The 22,386-nt window shown below is 35.1% G+C and overlaps 2 protein-coding genes across 3 annotated transcripts in view; both read left to right on the top strand.

The window, feature by feature from the left end:
• Window positions 1-1,050, top strand: part of LOC110678198 (40S ribosomal protein S20-like) — a 39,557-nt gene extending 38,507 nt beyond the window's left edge. The window contains exon 2 of the mRNA XM_021850826.1: window positions 731-1,050. Coding sequence (XP_021706518.1) covers window positions 731-968 — 238 coding nt within the window. The 3' untranslated portion in view covers window positions 969-1,050. The remainder of the gene's footprint in view (window positions 1-730) is intronic.
• LOC5571208 (xaa-Pro dipeptidase) overlaps window positions 1-22,386 on the top strand; it is a 365,701-nt gene that overhangs the window by 197,039 nt on the left and 146,276 nt on the right. The window lies entirely within an intron of this gene.

The raw sequence follows: 22,386 nt of genomic DNA, 5'->3' as shown, positions 1-22,386 counted from the left end.
AAATAGCAATTGGAGAACATATACTCAAACTTAAATATTTTTAACCCGGCAAACTTGGCCTTGCCAGCCATCAATTAGGCTGTTCAAAAACGCTATATCCCATACACAATGACAGTTCCGTTCACTCTCGTATTTCAGATTCTCAGATTTTTATACACACAAACACGTCGAACAAAACGGAGAAAAAATCATTCAAATCCGTTTACCCGTTTGTAAGCCATTTCGTGACATACAAACACCACTCCATTTTTATTTATATAGAAGAAGATAGATGAAATTCACAATTCATAAACCAATTTTTAAACCATTAAAATACGACACATAGCTCCTTTAGTTACCTTTGGTTTTTCGTTTAAAAAGTATTTACTAAGTATCGCCTGAAAAGTACTCGAACATGTTAGCATCGCCCGTCATCGATATTATTTTCAATATCACCTATTACTGCTACGCCGTGTTCACTATTTGATTTCGGGTTTTCAACTAGTTAAACTATCAGAAGGGGAAAAGTTTGTGAGCAGCTTACTTTGTTCAGTTGCGTACATTTTGTCAGTTTCGTCAAATTCGCGATTTTCTCCGGATTTAATTGCACAGCACGAAAAAACAAGAGAAGAAGAACAACACATCTGTAGTCTGTCCATGATCTGCAATGTTTCGCAAGTTCTAACAAGCTTGATAAATAACAGCAGCGAACAAGAGCCTCGCTTTTTATCATTGGTGATTTATCTTATAGGAGTGATAAACAGCAGAAGCTGCGTGTTAAGGGCCCAGTTCGCATGCCAACCAAGATCCTGCGTATCACCACCCGTAAGACCCCTTGCGGTGAGGGTTCCAAGACTTGGGATCGCTTCCAGATGCGCCTGCACAAGCGTATCATCGATCTGCACTCGCCATCGGAGATCGTCAAGCAGATCACCTCGATCAACATCGAACCCGGTGTAGAGGTCGAGGTCACCATCGCCGACCCTTGAGCGATTCGTTCTTGTTGCGTTCCCCAATGCAATGGGTTTAACTTTTTATATTAAAAAGTTACAAAAATAAAATAAAATAAAACACTATAAAAACAATCCTCGAACATCCGGTAGTAATACTGTCCCCAATGTTTGGAGCTTGTTTAGTTGGGTTTTATCATGCACTGTTATCCTTCGATACAGTCAGAGCTGTAGCAGAAGATGATGATCAGATTCTCATGATGTACTGTGTTACATGATTGTTACAGGGAATGATAAGTGAGAGATACTCTCAATTTTCTCAGAATTAAACCCCTGCATAGATTTTTCTCTTATAAGCAGGTGGAATCAACTCACCTGTAAAAAATCTGAACTGATACGGCAAATGAAATGTAATATGTTGTTAACAAAATGTTAATAAAATCTTAAATTTGTTTTACCAAATTAGGATGATAGTGTTGTCTAATAACACAGAACACGTAGATATAAGAAATGAATGTAATGTGTGGAATGATACCAATAAAGAAATTCAAAAAAAAAAACCCTGCATAGAGCTGATTAAGATATATAAACCGTACATCGACAGCAATCTTAACACAATCATTCCTAAAATTCCATTGTTGACGCAAGAGGTACGACGATACCAAAATTTGACGTGAAATTCGGTTTAGTAATTATAACTACGATCTTGAGCTTGTTACTTATCATAAAAACATGAACAGAGGCAATTTCAACGTACTCGCGATTCTGTTTTGAAAGCATATATAAAATGAAACTAGAATACTTTTCTTCTGTACTGAGAAACAAAAGGACAAATCGTCCACTAGAAGCATTACGGTTTGGTGTATTTTTTTTTAAAATGTTTTTAATGTAAAATCTCCCAATTGGATCCAGGTTCCAAGCCAATCGGAAATCATATGCAATTTAGATTGTGGTACATGAAAAATACTTGTTGCATTTAATTCGAATTAAATTAAAGTTCTTAATATTCGTATCTAAAAAAATGCATGAAACGAGCTCACTAGCCTAATACTCTATTGAAGCTAATCGTCAATAAATATTAGTTCTGATTTCATTTTATTTGATATTTTATGTATCACATTATTCAATATTAGCTCGGTTATTAACCGGTTAAATCGGAACTATTTCATAAAGGGTCCTGTTTTTATGATAACATTTTGGTCATTTTTCTAAATCTCAACTTGCTTCACAATAGCTTTGTTTTTTTTTGTGCTGTTATAAATTAATGCTCTTATAAATTTATTTAACATCAATTACCTTCTGATCGCCAAACCACATCTAGCGCATAAATACCATAAACTGCTCACGCAATAAACGTCGATATTCGACACAATGCACTCGTTCAAGTCCAATCAATTTGTCAGTTGATATGAAATTAATCCTCGACACAACAGAAATAGATTCCCATCGTTTACATTGCTCCGGGCTCCTTACCTTCCGCAAATCCCTTTCGGTTGCTCAGCTTTCGCCGTAGTTTGTCATGGTGGAGCTGAAAGAACATCATCCCCGGTTCCGCACACAGACACTTACAAACATACACCCACATATGTGGATGTGGATAAAACTGTACATCTCCGTCAACCACCCAACTCAGAAATCCAATGCAAGCGAACTTCATTGTACATAAGGATCACGAGCTCCCCAGATATCCTTACCACCACCTCGTTTCACCCTACAGTTCGAAACGGATCCTGAACTCTACCATGAATCAATACAGTGCCCTGCCGCCGTAACACAGTGGTCGACGAATATTCCGTATTCTCTATATTTTACTATTATTATTCATAGAAATTGTTTTGGAAATTATATTTTTCATACATAATAATTTATTTTTGTTAAGAGTACTATCCTGTTGATTATTTTTATTTAAATTATAATTGTTGTTTCGGATTAGAATTTTTTTTTTGTATCTTTAAATATTACATTCTTTTTTCGGTGATATTGTACATTCGGAAAAACAGTTTTCGGGGGAAAAATTGATTCGGGAAAACGTCATTTGGAGAAATGGTTTTCGGGAAAATGTCGGACAATAGCTGAAATCCAAAATTTCACGGGTTTTTGTGAAGATGAAAAAGTCGAGTTTTCAAATAAAATTTAAAGTTTATGCAGCAATTCAGCTTTCAAACATGATGAGACCATTTTTCTCATCTATGTATTGTATGTAATCCTAACTATCTGGTTTTGAAGATGAATGTTTGGTTTTATTTTCACCGTAAAGCTATGAATAGAAGGTTGTGCTACTTTTCCCCGATTCTCGAATCCCCGAATGGCGTTTCCCCGTTTCCCCGGATAGCCCATTTTCCCGAAAAAAATTTGGCATTCATGATTATCATAACCTTATACATTTCAAGGTGATCAACAAGTCTTTTTATCCGATATGTACTCTTCTTTAATTGATCGGCGGTTCTTTCGAGTTTCACCGTCCTTAGCATTTCGCGATATATGGCCAATTATCTTGATCCTTCGATTGCTTATCTTTCTTTCTATTTCACCACTCTGTTACTGAAGCCTATTCCTTAAATCTTTTGAACTTGAACGGGTCATTCGGGGATTCCGAGGAAAAGAAGCTCAATTGTACAGTAATTGGGGTTATTCTCCAGCTGGACCTCTGTGCATAATAGAGAGAGACACCGACCTCGCTTATTCTATATTTACCCAGTTTCCCACCCACCCGGTGGCAAGAGACTGCAACTTTGTACCAAACGAAGTGGGTGGTGAATTCGAGGGGTGCTTTCCCATAAAAGGGAAACCATTGAGAGAAGGACGCCGTTGACGATGATGATGATGATGATGATGATGATTGGAGTGAAACTTTCATCGCAGCACAACAAAACATTGCGGGTCGGCGCATGCTCTCTTCGGTGGCCTCTAACTAGTGGTGGGTTTATCGTCGTCGTCCGTAACGAAAACAATAACAAACAATGTGTGTTCGAATGGGAGGCGGAGGTGGGCTACAGACTGTTCGGAACGATGTGTGTTGTAGACCGGAGGTGGCAAAGTCTTTACGATTTAGAATCATTATCAGCAACAGTCATCTGGAAGACGAGCGATTATTGTTTGTTGCTATTCTTATCGTTGAACCATTCAGGGTTTTCATCAGATTAACAACAATGTATGGTAACTAAGGGATATTTTCTATGAGATTTTCTCCATGAATTTCGTCTCAGCTTTCTCGAGGAAAAGCATTAGGAATTCTGCTAGTGACGTCTTTAGCTTCTGGCATACTCTCTGGAAATCTAAAAGATATCTTTCCGAAAATTCCTCTGGTGTTTCCTCTACTAATTCTTCCAAAAATTCAATAGTGTTTTAAGGAATGCTTAGATTTTTTTTTCAGAATTTGCTCCAGAACATTCTTGAGCACACCAACGTTTTTAGGTAGCGGACTTTGGGGCAAGTGTGCCATAGGGGCAAGTGTGCCACCCCTGCTTTTTATAAAAACTACAATATATATTTTCTCTTTGAGCTTAACAATATGTTCCCTTATAGTTCACAATACAATGATCAAAATATGATGGAAATTGCTCTATTTTTCACGTATTTACATCGACTTGTGCAAAGACAACCAAATTTAAATAGCATGGTGAAAGATAAATTATTAACAGATTTTTATAACGTACTGTACGTCGTGAAACTGTTGAAATGTGTAACTTATTGTGGCATTTGAACGAAAAAAGTATTAAGTTTTACACACGAAATCCAGTTTGGTTGAAAAGTACACTTATTGGGGCAAGTGTGCCACCTTTTTGATAAACAAAAATTATTGGAGTGAAATATAAAAAAATGTAAACACCATCAACAAAATCATAATAATAAACTAAAATGAGGCACCAGTAGTAGTTTCTGAACTATAGTAGGGGAATAACTGACATTTTTCCCCCCAAAGCGATTTTTTCTCAAAATATTCAATAATAACATGTTATTCGGCTTATTAAGTACCGTTTTTCAAATTTACATCATTTTTTTTTTACCGTTATTTAGTGCTGATCTAGTTTAATATTATACATATTCGCCATAATATAAGGGTAATACATATATTGTATTGAATCGAGACAAAAATAACCATTTTAGTAATTCGAATTGAGTAATAGGGAGTTACGCATGTTTTGAACCTTGTTATAAAGCCTCCCCTCATTACGGTAAACTTAAAATTATTTTTAAAATTATCGATTAGCGTCTGCTTTGTAAGTAATATTAATAGGATGTAAAGAAAATTTCATTACAAGTAGAATTACATGCGATGTTCATTCGGTGGCCGTCTTGCCCCATATGGGTGGCACACTTGCCCCATAGTGTCGAAAAATAGGTTATTTTGGATGATATTTGAGAAGCTCCAAATTTAATATTTTTTGAAATTATTTTCTTTTTAAATGGCACAGTGGTTATGAAAAGATGTGATACTAACCTCATGAGGCTAAATTGGTGCATTTTATAAGCTCCAGGCAAAGTTAGAGAACAATTTGCTTAAGGTGGCATACTTGCCCCAAATTCCGCTACCTCCATTAATTTTCCAGAGACTTTCTCAAGATCCATATATTTTTCGATTGATTCTTTCACAGATTTTACCAATAGTTATCATAAGAAAACTTCCAAAGACTCCTACAAAAGTTTTTCCAAGAAAAGCATAAGCACAATCATTGATGACCGTACAATTCGTAGTTGCTACTTCGATAATCGAAGTTGCACAAGGAACCAAGAGATGTAGCTTGAGAGTAGCATTCCATCTTCAATGTACACTTTCGAGAACTCCATACACTATAAAGTCAATAACGGCACCGGCCACGTCCTTACGGTAATCGGGGAAGGGAAGGACACACATTGTTACTAGAGACCGAGATCACCTCTGCATCTCCATGGTTGTCATGGAAAGGAGCTTTTTTTAGTGGGGAGGGATTATAGCTGCAAGATCAGGATTCACCTTAGTAAGTGATGCGATTCGTGCAACTAGTTCAAAAAATCACCTGTCAGTACCGGCAAACGGGGCTTCTTTTGACAATATTTCCACATTCTTCAACTTTGAGGATTTGTAGCTCTAAGGATTTTCGATAGATTTCGATATTTCTTGCATACAAATCCTGGTGATGATGAAACGAAGTCAAGAGTCAACCATCAAGAGCACAAATCTAGAGTACCAGGCAACGGTTCTGCCTGAAAATCTGATTGGTCACCACCAGCGAGTTCGATCAAGCCTTCAGCCCGATCCGCTTTCTGGCTCTCCAGACTTGTGCTCCCCAAAAATTTGAGACCTGGCATCGAAGCATCTTCAACTTTTGCTTGAGCATTAACGAAGCACTGTCAAGCAGAAAGCGTGCAAAATAAACCGTTTTTTTTTCCGACACTTTTTTCAAAAACTGCACTAGCAATATCTAAGAATTTGCGGAGACGATAAAACGTGACCGATTAATTTTCAACACATTCGTTCGCGCGCGCAGTTCTTCTGAGAAAATCCATAGAGATATTTTTTTAAATTTTTAAGAAATTCTTTTAGGGATTTTTTTTAGGATGATCTTTAAGATTTCCCACCTCAAATTTTACAGTTATCCTTTCTGCCTTCTTCATATAAATTCCGACAAAAACTATCACATTTACTTCCAGGAGTAGCTACAAAAATTCCTCCTAGGAATATTCAAGTAAATGTATTAAATGTATTACTCTCACAACCATTTTTCAATATTTTTGACTTCGGATTCCTCTTGAAATTTCTCTAGGAATTTCACTTGCATTTTATCCAAGATTTGCTCATGCAGCTCTTCCTAACAGTTAATAGCAAAATTTCCATGGACTTGTCAAAAGTTTTTTTTTAAGGTTTTAAGCCAGCATTCTTCCGATCACAAAACTCAAGGAATTGCTGCAAAATATTATCCAGAGATTCGATTGATTTTTTTTTTCAATTGTTTTGATAGTTTGTCTAGTATGTCCCTCAAGTTTTTCTCGAAAATGTATGATTTTGTTCAGAGACAATTGTGGGAGTTAATCAAGGATTACATAAAAACCCAATCAAGCTGCATTAATTGTTACTTTAGGGTTGCCTTCTGAATAAGGGAAGATTCAAAAAGTACCCTTTTAGTTTTTTGAACTCCTCTCCCCTAGAATGCTGCTTAATTTTCGAAAATTTCTTAAATCAAAAACTCGTGTGCTCTTCTGAATTCAATTCACATAAAAAGAAAAACCTTCAACTAAAAAAATAGCTAAAAATATTATGATTTAAAGTTGGCGCAAGCGGCTTGAAGGTGAATTTTCAAGCGATAAAATATGACATTCAGTGAAATCTTCATAACTTTGTTATTTTAGAACCAATTTTATAATCATTCTCTTTGAAATTAAATTTATGGAAATTTTGTAGGACAGCAAATTTGTCTAAAATTAAAACAAGTATTAGTTAAAAATAGCTTTCTACTTTTTTACTCATTGTACTAAAAAAATCATCTTTGTTTGATCGTATCATCACGAATACTCAATTGATTTCAAATCTTTCTTCATGCTTTTGAAGCTAATTTAGTTGTTTTAAATTGTATATTCAACATAACAAGTGTTTTGACTTAGTTATCCAACAAAAACTACACAAGTACTTATTTAAAAGGAAAAAAAAAAGGATTTATATGGATTGTTGATTTATTGCCGGAAACTACATTTTTACTATTAAACTGATGTTTCTATAACTACGAGATGAATAGTACCAAAATATATTAATAAACGCAAACATATTTTTGTTTTATGATTGATGACCTTTTCTAACGTTTAACACATATGAAACACCAGTTTCAGATTTAGTTTTAACGTTTCACAGGATATGAAAAAAATGGTTCTTCTTTCTGGCGTTACGTCCCCACTGGGACAGAGCCTGCTTCTCAGCTTAGTGTTCTTATGAGCACTTCCACAGTTATTAACTGAGAGCTTACTATGCCAATGACCATTTTTGCATGTGTATATCGTGTGGCAGGTACGAAGATACTCTATGCCCTGGGAAGTCGAGAAAATTTCCTACCCGAAAAGATCCTCGACCGGTGGGATTCGAACCCACGACCCTCAGCTTGGTCTTGCTGAAAAAAATGAAAAAAATGGTATTTTTCGTCGAAAATTTTGTTTTTAAGAAGTTTTTGTTGAATAACTGGGTCAAAACGTTTTTTATTCAAATATGTTGTATTCACAATTTTAAACAACTAATTTTCTTTCTAAAATAATTGGTTCAGTATTCATGAAGTTATGGTCCAACAAAGAAATTCGATGTTCTACAATTTTTTATGAATTTAATTTTGAAGAGAATGATGTTGTAAGGTTTGAAATTGGTTGGAAATAACAAAGTTATAAATACATCACTGAAGGTCAAATTTTAAAACTTGCAATTTTATAAAATTCCTGGAGTCCTCGTAGGCTTCGATTCCCGCTGCAGCCATTGAAAACTTTTCGTCAGGAATGTTTCTCGGCTGGACCATTGGAGTATGCTTGTCCGTTGTCTAGTGTCAAGTTACAGTCTGTGCAGCTAAATGGATGAAGACGGTGTCCATGTCTTTTAAATATTGGTTGAATTGTAGAAGTTAAGACTTGCTAATGCACCTCTTAGGAGAACAAATTGGTTTTTTTACTGCTAGTTATCAGACATGGGAAGAATTAGTTTAAAAATCTCCAGGAACTCTCTGAAAACATTAAAAAATAACCGTCAAGAATATTCATAGAAACCTACCAAAGATAACTATTACAGTTGAAAATCTACCCGAAAATCCTTGAGATAGATTCGAGAGAAATTGACCATGTGATGAAAACAAGGCAGATTTTTGATTTTTTTGATTCGCACCGTCAAATAACAGGGTTTTGAATAATTTCTCGAGCATTTCGCAAGGAAGCTGGTAAAATCTTAGCTGGCAAGGGTTAAACTGCAAATATTCCCGGAATTTCCTTTGAATATCTCTAGAGATAATCTTAGTTTTATTTTAAAGCTTATGCATGTAGAAATTATTCTTAAATCTCATTTAAAAAGTAATATCATATATGCAAAAAAAAATGAAACTATGTAATAATACACTCTTATAACAAACTAAGTATCACTAAGCCCAACTGTAAAAAAAATTGTTAATTTGGACCTGTTGAAACTTCTGTGAAAGTTTGAGCGGGATCCGTCAACTCTAAGGGAAAGCTAAACTAGTAAACTAGCTTTAAGTTTGTATGGAGAAAATCGACCAAATGTAAGAAAAACTGTTCCCACTACATTTTTCATCATAGGGTTCAGTTCATGAAATTATTTCGCTCCTGACCTGGAGATTCTTCTTTCATCTGGAAGTCTTTTCGTTAAGAAACAAAGACCAAGTTATACCGACTAGAGGCTTGTAGCAAAAATATAATAAAATTTTATATGCATATCATATTATGATATAATTTTGTTAGGCTCCGTTATTCACAGAACATATTAAAACAAAAATATAACATAATGTGTTTTATTTCCCTTTAAGATATTGTTTGTTTATTTTTAACAGCTTTATAACAAAATTAAATAGATAGTAATGCATTTCAATAAAAAACATTATTATCTTATATCGAACAGTTTTATAATTTTGATACTTTGTATCAAATATTATAACTTGGTTTGATATGTTTTTGCTATAATTAAAACACATTTTGTTATGTATATGTTACTATTCATGCACTTTTTGTTATAATTTTAGTTATTTTAACAACATCCTGCATCAAGTTTATAACAACCTATGTTCGAAAAAAAAACCTTATAACATAATAACATATGTTGATATAATTTTGTTATGTACCCTTAGCAGAGTTGCTTAATATCAATCAAATCAGCTGATGGCTGATGGTCTAAAACTATCAATATCACTTGCGAGCTATCAATATCACTTTGATTTTACAACCAACATCAGTGATGCGACATCGCAATCTAGATCAAAATTACTGCAGAATGAGTGATCACGTGGTCATTATCCATGCTATTGATGTTTTTCAGTGACCAACACATTGTTTCAATCTATCTGCAACACTGTCGAAAATATCGTACTGATGAATTGCCATTTTACCTGCTTAATTTAAATCTAAACTTAACCTATCAGTAATATCCATAGTCCATAGTTTCCCAAACTGTGGGTCGCGACCCCCAGGGGGGTCGTGAGCTGCTCTCTGGTGGGTCGCGAAAAAATATCTCATTTTGTGTTGATCGACTTAGATTTTTTCCTACATTTTCATATGTCTCCTCGATTCGAAGCAAATGGTTTGAAATTGTTCCCATTTATTCATTTCAGCATTTCTTCTAGAGCCTAACAGTCATAAGTACTGATGATCAAAACACTTGATATGGCATTTATTTTATTTTTTTTTTTTTGAAAGATGTTAGAAAATTGAAGCTTTAAAAACATTTCGTTTCAAACAAAACTTTTTTCTCGTATAAGAAAAGTTTTGTATAAATATGGTGATTTTTTTCACATTAACGTAACTGTACAAGGAGTTTGGATAAATTTATAGATTTACATACTACATTTTTGTGGCAAATTTCGGAAACAAACATAGTGCGAACGAAACGTCTAAAACTATGACGGATTGAATGTATCAAAATATATTCATCATTATGTGCGATCTTAAAACTACATTGCTGCTGGTTTGAAAATAAGTTGATGATAGCTTCAAAATTAAAAGAGAAAATACAGAAATGTATCCAAGAATCGAACTCGCGACCCTTTAGTGATAGCTACACGCTCCAGCTTTCTCGGCTGTTTCACCATCTCAGTAAATGAAAAATGAAAGTGGAACAGCTTCTTTCTTAAATGAATGTGTCACAGAATCGCTCGATGGTTGGCGGTTTCATCGTGAATTTGAAAGAGCAGCCAACAATAAATTTCTAGCGCACTGAACTGAATTTGTTATTGCAAGGGTCATGATTGGTTGACAGATGGTCTGATTTGCTTCAGCTGTTGGCTAACGCTTGTAATTTTCAAATGCCTGCCACAATTTTCCGTTGATTTCCAAATTGCGTGCTACTTAATAGTCACAACTTTTTGCTGTGTACCGTTTTGTCTCAAATTCCGAACAGACTCATATTCCGAACACTCGGTTTTTGTATGGCGATTTGGTTGAAATGTTTCGCTGAAATATGTCACCACATAACAAGGAAATGGCAGTCAATTGTAATTCAATTTTAACGCCTCCAATATAAATTATACTGCGGGAGTAGTGATGATTCTCTAGTTTCAGACCTGAAGAACAAGCTTAAGTACATTAATTTGCGAAATTATTAATTTGAATACGATTTTTTCGTGCTGTTCGGAATTTGAATCAAGGTGTTCGGAATATGAGACAGAATGAACACAGTGTTCGGCATTTGAGTCAAAATGTTGTTCCATACTTTAACATAAAAACAATACTAAAACTAATGAAATCAACATTATTATCGGTACACCCAACAGCTAACAGTTAGGCTTTGCGAGTAAATTAAAATTTACCCAAATATCTGCCGATTTATGCCTATCAGATGCATATGAAGTCACTGTTGGCCTTAAGTGTTCGGAATATGAGTCAAAACGGTACAATAAATTTAGCAAAAATGAAATTTGAAATCTTTGTTCAAATAATTCTATCACAAATATTGGGAGTTCAGTGAGTTTAATTGATAAACAGTACTCTTACTGTTGAAATTTCCAGCTCAGAAAAAAATAATTATCTTAAATATCAAAAAATAAATAACTTTTTAGCTGAGAAAAACTGTTTTCCTTGGTTCGTAAAATTTTATGAAAAGTTTATATTCCCATCAAATATGTAATATGGTGGAATAGAATATTTCGATGTGATTGTTGTTGTCAATTGAACGAGAATTAGTCACATTGAAATGTAAGCAACATCGTAGACTTTGTAATTTAAACGTTCGCGGTGCATGTCATTTTCAAAAAGTAACGATAGACTTCAAAAATTTTAGTGGAAAAATTAATTTATCAACTTTTTTCACCTGGTGGGTCGCGAAGAATATGCCAGACAGCTAGGTGGGTCGCGCACTCGAAAAGTTTGGGAACCTATGCCATAGTCTATCGCCATCAATGCACTGGTGATGGAGTAGACAGCATGATGTTGATGTGATATGGAATGATGCAATTTGTATCGCAGTCGGCCTGTACAAATCAGCAAATTGTAAGCATTGATAGTGACTTCGAGCAACTCTGACCCTTAGTCGGGATACCTAATGAATCTGAAATTCGGTTTTCCCCAGGGGTGAACGGACAGAAAAATTCAGTTATAGAGACTCTTTTCACTCTAAAGATAGACATGTGTTTTGTGAAAGAAGATACCGAAAAGCTTATATTTGTAGATTTCAGGGGCAATTATATGTTCATCTTTTGCGATTGCCCTTCACACAAACGACTGTGGAGGACCGTACCAGGCAGATGAACGGGAACAATTATCGTACCCGTAATTTATCTGCTGAATCACAAGCAATTCTCATCACTTGATTAATAATCACACACATTGCCGGGTAAATCAAATTCATGTAAATCAACAATCAAATTTTAGTCATACCCACACTGACGCGTGTAACCGTTCGTATTTTGTCAATTCGAATGGAGCTACCTATGCCAACGTCGCCCATATTCCAAATTGGAATGCTCGTTTTCTGTGTGGTAAAAAAGAAGAAATTATTCTTTCCTTTCCTGTTGAGCTTTTTAACAGATAATAACATACATATCGCAATCGTTACTGAAACCTTTCGTCTAAGGAAAATTCTTCCTGGCAAAGGAGGAAACTTTTCGTCAAACAAAAAAAAAAAAACACTTCATTGGGCTAATAGGTGTTCCATATTGTCCGTTGCCTTATGTTAATGAACGTTTAGTCCGTACAGCCTTCAGCTGAAGACGGTACAAGTTGTCTTCTTAGTAATATCATATACAGAGTATGTAATTGTATTAAAATATTGCAGTCCCTTGTTGCGTGTAGGAGATTAAAGAAAAAAAATAGTATAAAACGAGCTCACCAAATTCAACAGTCTATCGCCGTATTTATCATAGAACGGTTACTTTGAATGAATGCAGTCCCATTAAGTTTATGGTACTGTTTACTATCAAACATACCTCCTCCCAACTAGATCTTATATAGCATCAACTGAAATACATTACGAAAGCACCCGCGCGCAAGAGAATGCCTTTCCTAATCATCTGTCACACAAGCTTCCAGCAAGCGGCAGATATTTACACAACCAAAGAGAAGTTTATTTAATCGAAATCCAGTGCATCCAGCGGCCTAGAGGCTCTTCTGAGCGTTCGTGTCTCAAACTATAGATACCAACATATACGAAGCGCCTCGTAATGCACCCGGTGAATGTGATGTGTACTCACCTCGATCTAGTTTACTCCGGCACGTTCAAGTCATTTCAATTAGCATTTGCGACCGTCGATTCCATAGATGGGTCTCCCTATCATGTTTTTTCTTCTTCTTTGCTTTATCTACGGGTATTTGAGATCACGATCACCGGCTAAGCAGTCACACTAATAGGAAGTTTTCTTCTCGCCATGCTTAGATCAAACTTTAAGCTGTTATCATCCCTGACGTTTGGTGGTGCTAATTGGAACGGACATGCTTGAGTTGACTTCAATGTTCGCTTTGAGGTTAGATATTGAGCGCATGGGTGCAGAGTAAACAAGAACAATCAAAAGACGTGAAATTTATTTGGATTGATTGATAAGATATTTTTGCTTTTCCAGTCCTAATTTCCGTAGAAGAATCTAGAAGTTCAGGTAACATAACAGAATAAAATGATTTCCGTTCTGATTCAAATTCCGTACACTCGATTTTGTATGGGAAACATTTCAGACGAAGTGTTTCAATAATTACCGCTCAAAGGTTCTCACTTTGGAGGTTCATTTTGATAAGCATTTTCCAAGGATACCTAGTTGATTCAAAAATTTTGCCAGTAAGCGGCGCTAGTGAGCATGACATTTTTGTTTTGCAGATATCTCAGGAGCCTGATCACTTAGAAAGATGGCGTCTTCGGCAAAGTTTTTCAGTAGCCCAATGCCTTTCTTTATCTAAGCCGTAAAATTTGTAATTAACTAAAATAATAGAAACCCTTGAGCTACTGAACAACTTTAAATGGTACCATCAGATAGCGCTCCTCCTTCAGAACAACTTTACTGAAGACCCCAAGTTTCGAAATTATCTGGATTTTGAGATATACCCAGGCATTGCAGGATTCGCTCTCATTTGAGTATGAAGAACGATCAAAGCAAGCAAAGAAAAACATCCCATCTGTTGCGGTGGGATCGTGAGATCGTCAATGTATCGCAAGCTGTAACAAGTTTGATAAATGGAAGCAGCGAACGAGAGCCACAAAGAAAGAACGATGATAAAATCCATTTTTCTCGCTTGTTTACCGTTGCGGGTAGGTGTTTTTCTTTACTGGCACGATAAACAATCCACGAACTTCCAATAGCAACAGTGTCCCCCAAGTTTGGAGCATGTTTAGAGGGGTTTCATCATGCACTACTATCCCCCCAATCTGATCAAAGTTGTAGCAGTATACGTTAAACAGTCTCTTATAATGTGCAGCATATGATGATAGATACTGAAAATAGATTTTTTACACGTGTGACATATTTCTGACACTGTTGCTTTAAAATTTGAAAAACCTGAAGTTTATACACTTGCATTGATTTTAACGTTATCATTGTTTGAATTTTAAAAATCAAGTTCGTCACAGTCCTCACATAAAATAACTTTCATAGTGATGATAGGTGGATCATGTGTCCCGCCTTGTATTTACTTTTGACCAATGTTTACCAACTCACGTCGTTTACTACTTCACTAACACACGTTTCAGATCACATGTTTTGCCATCGCAGATAGCAGCCACCAGTAATGGGCACATGATTCGCTGTCCAATGTTCGACGAATCAGTTGCTACATCAAACAGTCATATCATCACAGACAAAACAAAACGTTATCGCATTGCCGTAAAATGGTTTCCCTTGGACGTAACAATCAGTGAAACCTAGATAGCATATGAATCGTCACGGCGCACCAATGCTCAGCAGCTCCCTATACGTCGCGTCATAGTTTCGTGAATAAGCTGATTTCCTATCAGCGTTATCCACTGAAGAACAGCTACAACCCCTTTACGAATGGTAAAGAGCCTACCAATGATGATGACGACTAGGTTAGGTATACCAATTATAATGCATGCAAGTTAGTTTATTCGTTACATTTGCTTCAGACTTTATGTACTGAATAATACATATCAAAAAGTTATTTTTTGAAGATTTTGAAGAAACGAATAATATTTAGCAACCCCAAACACATATGATTCGATCCTTGAGATACACAAAAATGTTATATTTATTCCACTTTGCAATTGTTACTATATCCATAATTGGTACTTTTACCCTTTGATGGGGGGAAGGTTGTTGCGGCAGTGATTACCCACAACTAATTATGACAGCAACATGAAGCGAATAATTGCCCATTCAGGTCTGATGGGATTGAAGCTTTTTTTTTCTTCTACGCCAGGGTTCTTCGTGATCGTTGACCTTCGTAGAATCCGGTCGCTTTGCAGCTAGAGCAGATCATAAATATTTACTACATGTTTTATGCGTAGGGTACATACTTACTTACTTACCCAGCAATCATTTGGAAGAAAGTTGAGCGAACCGGAAATGGATGATAATTACCGAAGCCCCGTTTCCCTTGGGTGAGTTCTTGGCGGTGTAAGAACTCCGTTTTATTTTTTTTAGCTAAACAAGTGGTTGGAGCAAGTCTCATGGAGCTCATAAGTTTTGACACCATTTAGATATTAGATATTGATAATTCATCAGCTCGTTCTTATTTCAATTATCAAGTTGCATGGCAAAGAATGGTTTTCATTTATTTTTGCATTTTTTCATTCCAAAACAAATTGTGTGGGAGTCAAAAAATAAGCAATTTTTCTACGAATGTTTTACGATTGGACAGAAAAATCACCTAAACATATGTTGAAGAGCTTGAAAAAGGTGGATATTTTCAGTTTATTTAGCTCAAAACAGATTGAACTATCACTTTCACTTTTTCGATTTTGCATTGGATTCGATGGAAATTGATAGTGCTGTACATGTTTCTTGAGCGTTAGAGGATTGAATCAACTTTAGACCTTTTCAATATTATGATTTCATTTCTCACAATATTGTGAATGCTTAAAAGATCTCCTTATTCCATTTTGGATATGAAAAGTGGCAAACTGCGTCATGATTTCATTAAGCATCTGATCTGAAATCATGAAAGCATAAGCACTATTCATGAATATAGATACCTGTCATTTATGATTCTAATTTTGGATATGAAAAGTGGCAAATTGCGTCATGAATCATGAAGCATCTGATCTGGAATCATGAACACAATTCATGAAAACATTAGCACTATTCATGAATTTAGGTACCAGTCTTTTATAATTCCAATTTTGGAGATGAAAAGTGGCAGGGTGCGTCATGATATCATGAAGCATTTGAACTGTAATCATGAACACAGTTCATGAAAGCATAAGCACTCTTTATGAATTTAGGTACCTTTCACTTATAATTCTATTTTTAGAGATTAACACCCCTATTCTTATTTACGTTCGAATGCTCTTCCGATAGAAAACCTATCCTATACATAGAACCGATAGAAAACCTGTCATTTATGATTCCAGATTGGCGATGAAAAGTAGCAAGCTGAGTCTGGATTCAAGAAGGTGGTGGTTCATGATAACAAGGTTTTTTCATCCCCCTTACCCTTTGCACGTTTCGTATTATTTTTTCGCCGAATTTACTTTTTCTCACAGTAAAACACCGCCGATCGCAAAAGACGCTCTGAATCAAATGAGAAAAATGGCTGACAGATTTGCGTAACGTGAAGTGCGCCCAAATCTGGTTATTTTAATTCGTGATTATGAAAATTCATGAATTCATAAAAAGAAGTCATGGTTCCATGACTCAGCGTCATGATTATATGACGCAGCGTCACTTTTGAACGCGGAAATATCTTTGGCATAACGCTCTGGACGATTATGACTTATGTTCATGAAACCAGTGTTTATTATTCATAATAATCGTCATCATGACTCGTGGTCATGATATCATGAATAATAAAGTTTGGGGTTTTTTTCCCGTGTGCTTTCAAGGATATCTCAAGAATTGTTTCAGAAATTCTCCTTCTTGTGGGGAGCATAACGTCCCCACTGGGACTGCTTCTCAGCTTAATGGCACTGACTAAGAGCTTGAAGTCGCAACTGATTACGCGCAAAGCCTTGAACCAGCGTCATTGGCGTAGCTAGGATTTTTTTCTGGAGGGGGCCTAGGGGGGGCCTAGCAAAAATCTGTCTTACAGAAGTAATGTTGGTCACAACCAGTGCACAGTGGACTTTTCTGCAAAAAAATGTCTTTAAATTCAATATCTCTGGATGCCGCTGGAATAAAATCGATCTTTTTACCGCAAAAGAAAGATTTTTTCATGGCTAAACGATAGTGAGGTGTGTGTTCACTGCACGTTATTTTTTCGTACGGTTTTGACCTATTAAAGGTCATTTTACCCTATTTTCAATGGAAATTATATATTTGTAGATCAATATCTCTGGATTCCGCTGGAATAAATTCGATCTTTTTACCGCAAAAGAAAGATTTTTTCATGGACTAAACGATAGTGAGGTGTGTGTTCACTGCACGTTATTTTTTGTACGGTTTTGACCTATTAATGGTAATTTTACTCTATTTTCAATGGAAATTATATATTTGTAAATCAATATCTCTGGATTCCGCTGGAATAAATTCGATCTTTTTACCGCAAAAGAAAGATTTTTTCATGGACTAAACGATAGTGAAATGAGTGTTCACTGCACGTTATTTTTTCGTACGGTTTTGGCCTGTTGAAGGTCATTTTACCCTATTTTCAATGGAAGTTATACATTCATAAGTTAATATCTCTGGATTCCGCTGGAATAAAATCGATCTTTTTACTGCAAAAGAAAGATATTTTTATGAGCAAAACGATATTCAGGTGAAAGTTCACTGCACGTTGTTTTATTCGAACGGTTTTGACCTATTAAAGGTCATTTTACCCTATTTTCAATGGAAATGATATATTTATAAATCAATATCTCTGGATTCCGCTGGAATAAAATCAATCTTATTACCGCAAAAGAAAGAGTTTTGCATGGGCTAGACGATAGTGAGGTGAGTGTTCACTGGACGTTATTTTTTCGTACGGTTTTGGCCTATTAAAGGTCATTTTACCCTATTTTCAATGGAAATTATACATTCATAATTCAATATCTCTGGATTCCGCTGGAATAAAATCGATCTTTTTACTGCAAAAGAAAGATATTTTTATGGGCGAAACGGTAGTGAGGTGAAAGTTTACTGCACGTTATTTTTTCGTACAAGTTTGACCTATCAATGGGCTTTTTATCCTATTTTCAATTGGAATGATATATTCATAAATCAATATCTCTGGATTCCACTGCATTAAAATCATATTTTTAACCGCAAAATAAAGATTTTTCATGGGCAAAACGATGATGGGGTAAGTTTTCACAGTAAGGTACTGTTTCGTAAGGTTAATTTTTAAATTATTAATGGTTTGTTGAATAATCTCGACACACGATTTATTTGCATGAGTTTTTCTGTTTTGTTAGAATTGATTTTCATTTTTCATAGAAATGAGATTTTTATAAATATCATATTTGGTTCCGCTCAGATAGAAACGAACTTTTTACCTAAAAAGTAACTAAGTTTCACGAGTAACATGATAATTGGGTGAGTAATTAGGGCGCGCGATTTTTCTTACCGATTTAGTTATTTGATGGTCATTATACCCACTCTCGACAATATTTTTAAGTGGAATTACTAGATTCTTCTGGTGTATAATCGATTTTCGACTTTTTAATGAAAAAATCCTTCTTATGAGTCACGGAGATGAACCAGCCTAGGGCTGAAAATCTCCTTAATAAAGCTATAATAATAATAATTCTTATGAGAAGGTTGAGGTCGAATTTCAAGGTGCTAGATTATTTTTAATATGGCCGAGTTAGACACTTGCACTCAGTATTTACTAATTGCAACGAACAGGAACAAAAAAAATGATTTGATTATTGTACCTCTTAATTCCATACTGATTAATTATCTTTTGACAGATACGCGTTTTCGATTACCAGTTGTCTTTTTCAGCGTCAGTTACTCGCATCCAATAAAAAATCATTACACCTATCTACTTTAAGTATTGACAACGACCAAGTACCGATTAGATAATTATTTCTAGAATGTTTTAACATAACAAAAAATCAGAGCATAACCCATATTAATAACTACTTTATATATATTTATCGATGGTAAGGTTTATATTGAGGTATCTCTTTTCTAACAAATACAGGGTCAAATTACCTTTGATAGGACAAACCTATGCGAAAAAATAACGTACCGTAAGTACTCACTCCACCATTAATTTACTCATGAAATTTTTGACTCTTACTACCTCGAGTAGTATCTCAGCGGAATCAAAAGAAACGATTAGTGAATATCTCATTCCTATAAAAAAAATGATATAAAAAAGTAACCTTCAATTGGCAAAAATCGTACGCAAAAATCACGTTCCCCACCTTCTCACCTCAATATTGTTTTGCTATTGAGAATGTCTTTCTTTTGAGGCAAAATATCGGTTATATCTCTGCAAAATTCGGAGATATTGATTAAAAAGTATATAATTTCTAACAAAAACAGTAATTTGACAATCGGTCGGACAAACTCGTGCAAAAAACTCGTTTGCCGCGAATACTCATCCCACCATCCATTTAAATATGAAATAATCTTTCTTCAGAGGTTCGTTTCTATCTCAGCGGAGTCTATAGATATATATTTATAAACATCTAAATCCCATAAAAACACTCACATTTTGCCCATATAAAAAAAATTTCTTTGACGGTAAAAAAAAATTGATTTTATTCCAGCGGAATCCAGAGATATTGAATTATGAATGTATAACTTCGATTGAAAATAGGGTAAAATGACCTTTAATAGGCCAAAATCGTACGAAAAAATAACGTGCAGGAAACTCTCACCTCACTATCGTTTTGGCCATAAAAATATCTTTCCTTTGCAGTGAAAAGATCGATTTTATTCCAGCGGAATCCAGAGATATTGATTTATGAATGTATCATTTCCATTGAAAATAGGGTAAAATGACTTTTAATAGGTCAAAACCGTACGAAAAAATAACGTGCAGTGAACATTCACCTTACTTTCGTTTTGCCCATAAAAATATCTTTCTTTTGCAGTAAAAAGATCGATTTTATTCCAGCGGAATCCAGAGATATTAATTTATGAATGTATCATTTCCATTGAAAATAGGGTAAAATGACCTTTAATAGGCCAAAACCGTACGAAAAAATAACGTGCAGTGAACACTCATCTCACTATCGTTTAGTCCATGAAAAAATCTTTCTTTTGCGGTAAAAAGATCGAATTTATTCCAGCGGAATCCAGAGATATTGATTTACAAATATATAATTTCCATTGAAAATAGGGTAAAATGACCTTTAATAGGTCAAAACCGTACGAAAAAATAACGTGCAGTGAACATTCACCTTACTTTCGTTTTGCCCATAAAAATATCTTTCTTTTGCAGTAAAAAGATCGATTTTATTCCAGCGGAATCCAGAGATATTAATTTATGAATGTATCATTTCCATTGAAAATAGGGTAAAATGACCTTTAATAGGCCAAAACCGTACGAAAAAATAACGTGCAGTGAACACTCATCTCACTATCGTTTAGTCCATGAAAAAATCTTTCTTTTGCGGTAAAAAGATCGAATTTATTCCAGCGGAATCCAGAGATATTGATTTACAAATATATAATTTCCATTGAAAATAGTGTAAAATGACCTTTAATAGGTCAAAACCGTACGAAAAAATAACGTGCAGTAAACTCTCACCTCACTATCGTTTCGGCCATAAAAATATCTTTCTTTTGCAGTAAAAAGATCGATTTTATTCCAGCGGAATCCAGAGATATTAATTTATGAATGTATCATTTCCATTGGAAATAGGGTAAAATGACCTTTAATAGGTCAAAACCGTACGAAAAAATAACGTGCAGTGAACACTCATCTCACTATCGTTTAGTCCATGAAAAAATCTTTCTTTTGCGGTAAAAAGATCGAATTTATTCCAGCGGAATCCAGAGATATTGATTTACAGATATATAATTTCCATTGAAAATAGGGTAAAATGACATTTAATAGGTCAAAATCGTACGAAAAAATAACGTGCAGTGAACACACACCTCACTATCGTTTAGTCCATAAAAATATCTTTCTTTTACGGTAAAAAGATCGATTTTATTCCAGCGGCATCCAGAGATATTGAATTTAAAGACATTTTTTTGCAAAAAAGTCCACTGTGCAGTGCTGGGAATGGTAATAGTAGTAGGCTTGAATTTCGCGAAAATCACGTGGCTTTCCCAGTACAGTAGTTCAAAAACGTGATTCTCATCGAGTAGCCTATGTTGCGTGCATGAATTTTCTAAATCGTTAGAGTAATTGAAGGCTCTAAATGCGGGAAATGCAGTGGGAAATAGAACATTTTTCTACAGTAATTTTGGGTTGCCCTTAGCAACGGGTGTTTGCAATTTTCAAGGCTCTTTTCCTACAGCAGCGATAGGCGTGAGTTTCACTGGCTTTGCTGACTGCGATTGACTTTGTTTGGCTACTGTAGAATTAATTTCAGATTTTTTTCCAATCCTGGTCACAATAATCGAGATTTTAACAAATCTCGTAGTTTTAACAGTATTGATTTTATTTATTTGTTATTTTGTCTCATTTCCGGACACATCAGTGATATTTAAAAATTTCAACTTTCGCTACGGAAAAGATCCAGTAATCCAGTCGAAAATTTTTCAAGAATTCTAGCAAAAAATACTCACAAGTATTTGTGATTCTTCCACTATTTCTTCAAGAGCTCTCTTACCAGTTTTCACGTATTAGGTACGTCCTGGGATTTTCACGGAAAACTATTCCCAGACTGTCTGATCTCACCAGAAAATGCTGTCAGAGAATGCTTTAGAACTTCTTTTAACCATTTCTCCTGGAAGGTCTTCTACGTACTTATTACATATAAAATCCAATTGTAAGTTTAAAGCATCCTCCAATTTTTCATTATTAAGTTGTTTATGATTTTCAAGATAAACTGAGGATTTCTCCAAAAAGAAGTACAAAAAATTCTAAGAGTCTCACTGAAAATGTTTTCAAGATCACCAAGCCAAAACTCATCCCACGGATTCTTCACAGAGTATTCCAACACTTTTTCCAACTTTGCTTTTGAAGTTCTTCCTAAAGTTTCTATACAGGATTGTTTGAAAAAATCGCAGCAAAAATTATCCAGATTTCCTGCAAAAAAAAATGGTTTTTCCAGGTGTTACTCTAAGGATTTCTCGTAATATTCCAAAAA

The sequence above is a fragment of the Aedes aegypti genome, chromosome 3, assembly GCF_002204515.2.
Source record: "Aedes aegypti strain LVP_AGWG chromosome 3, AaegL5.0 Primary Assembly, whole genome shotgun sequence".
Taxonomy (NCBI): Eukaryota; Metazoa; Arthropoda; class Insecta; order Diptera; family Culicidae; genus Aedes; species Aedes aegypti.
Note: the sequence above shows the minus strand (reverse complement) of the source record. Positions and strands in the feature narration are given on the sequence as shown.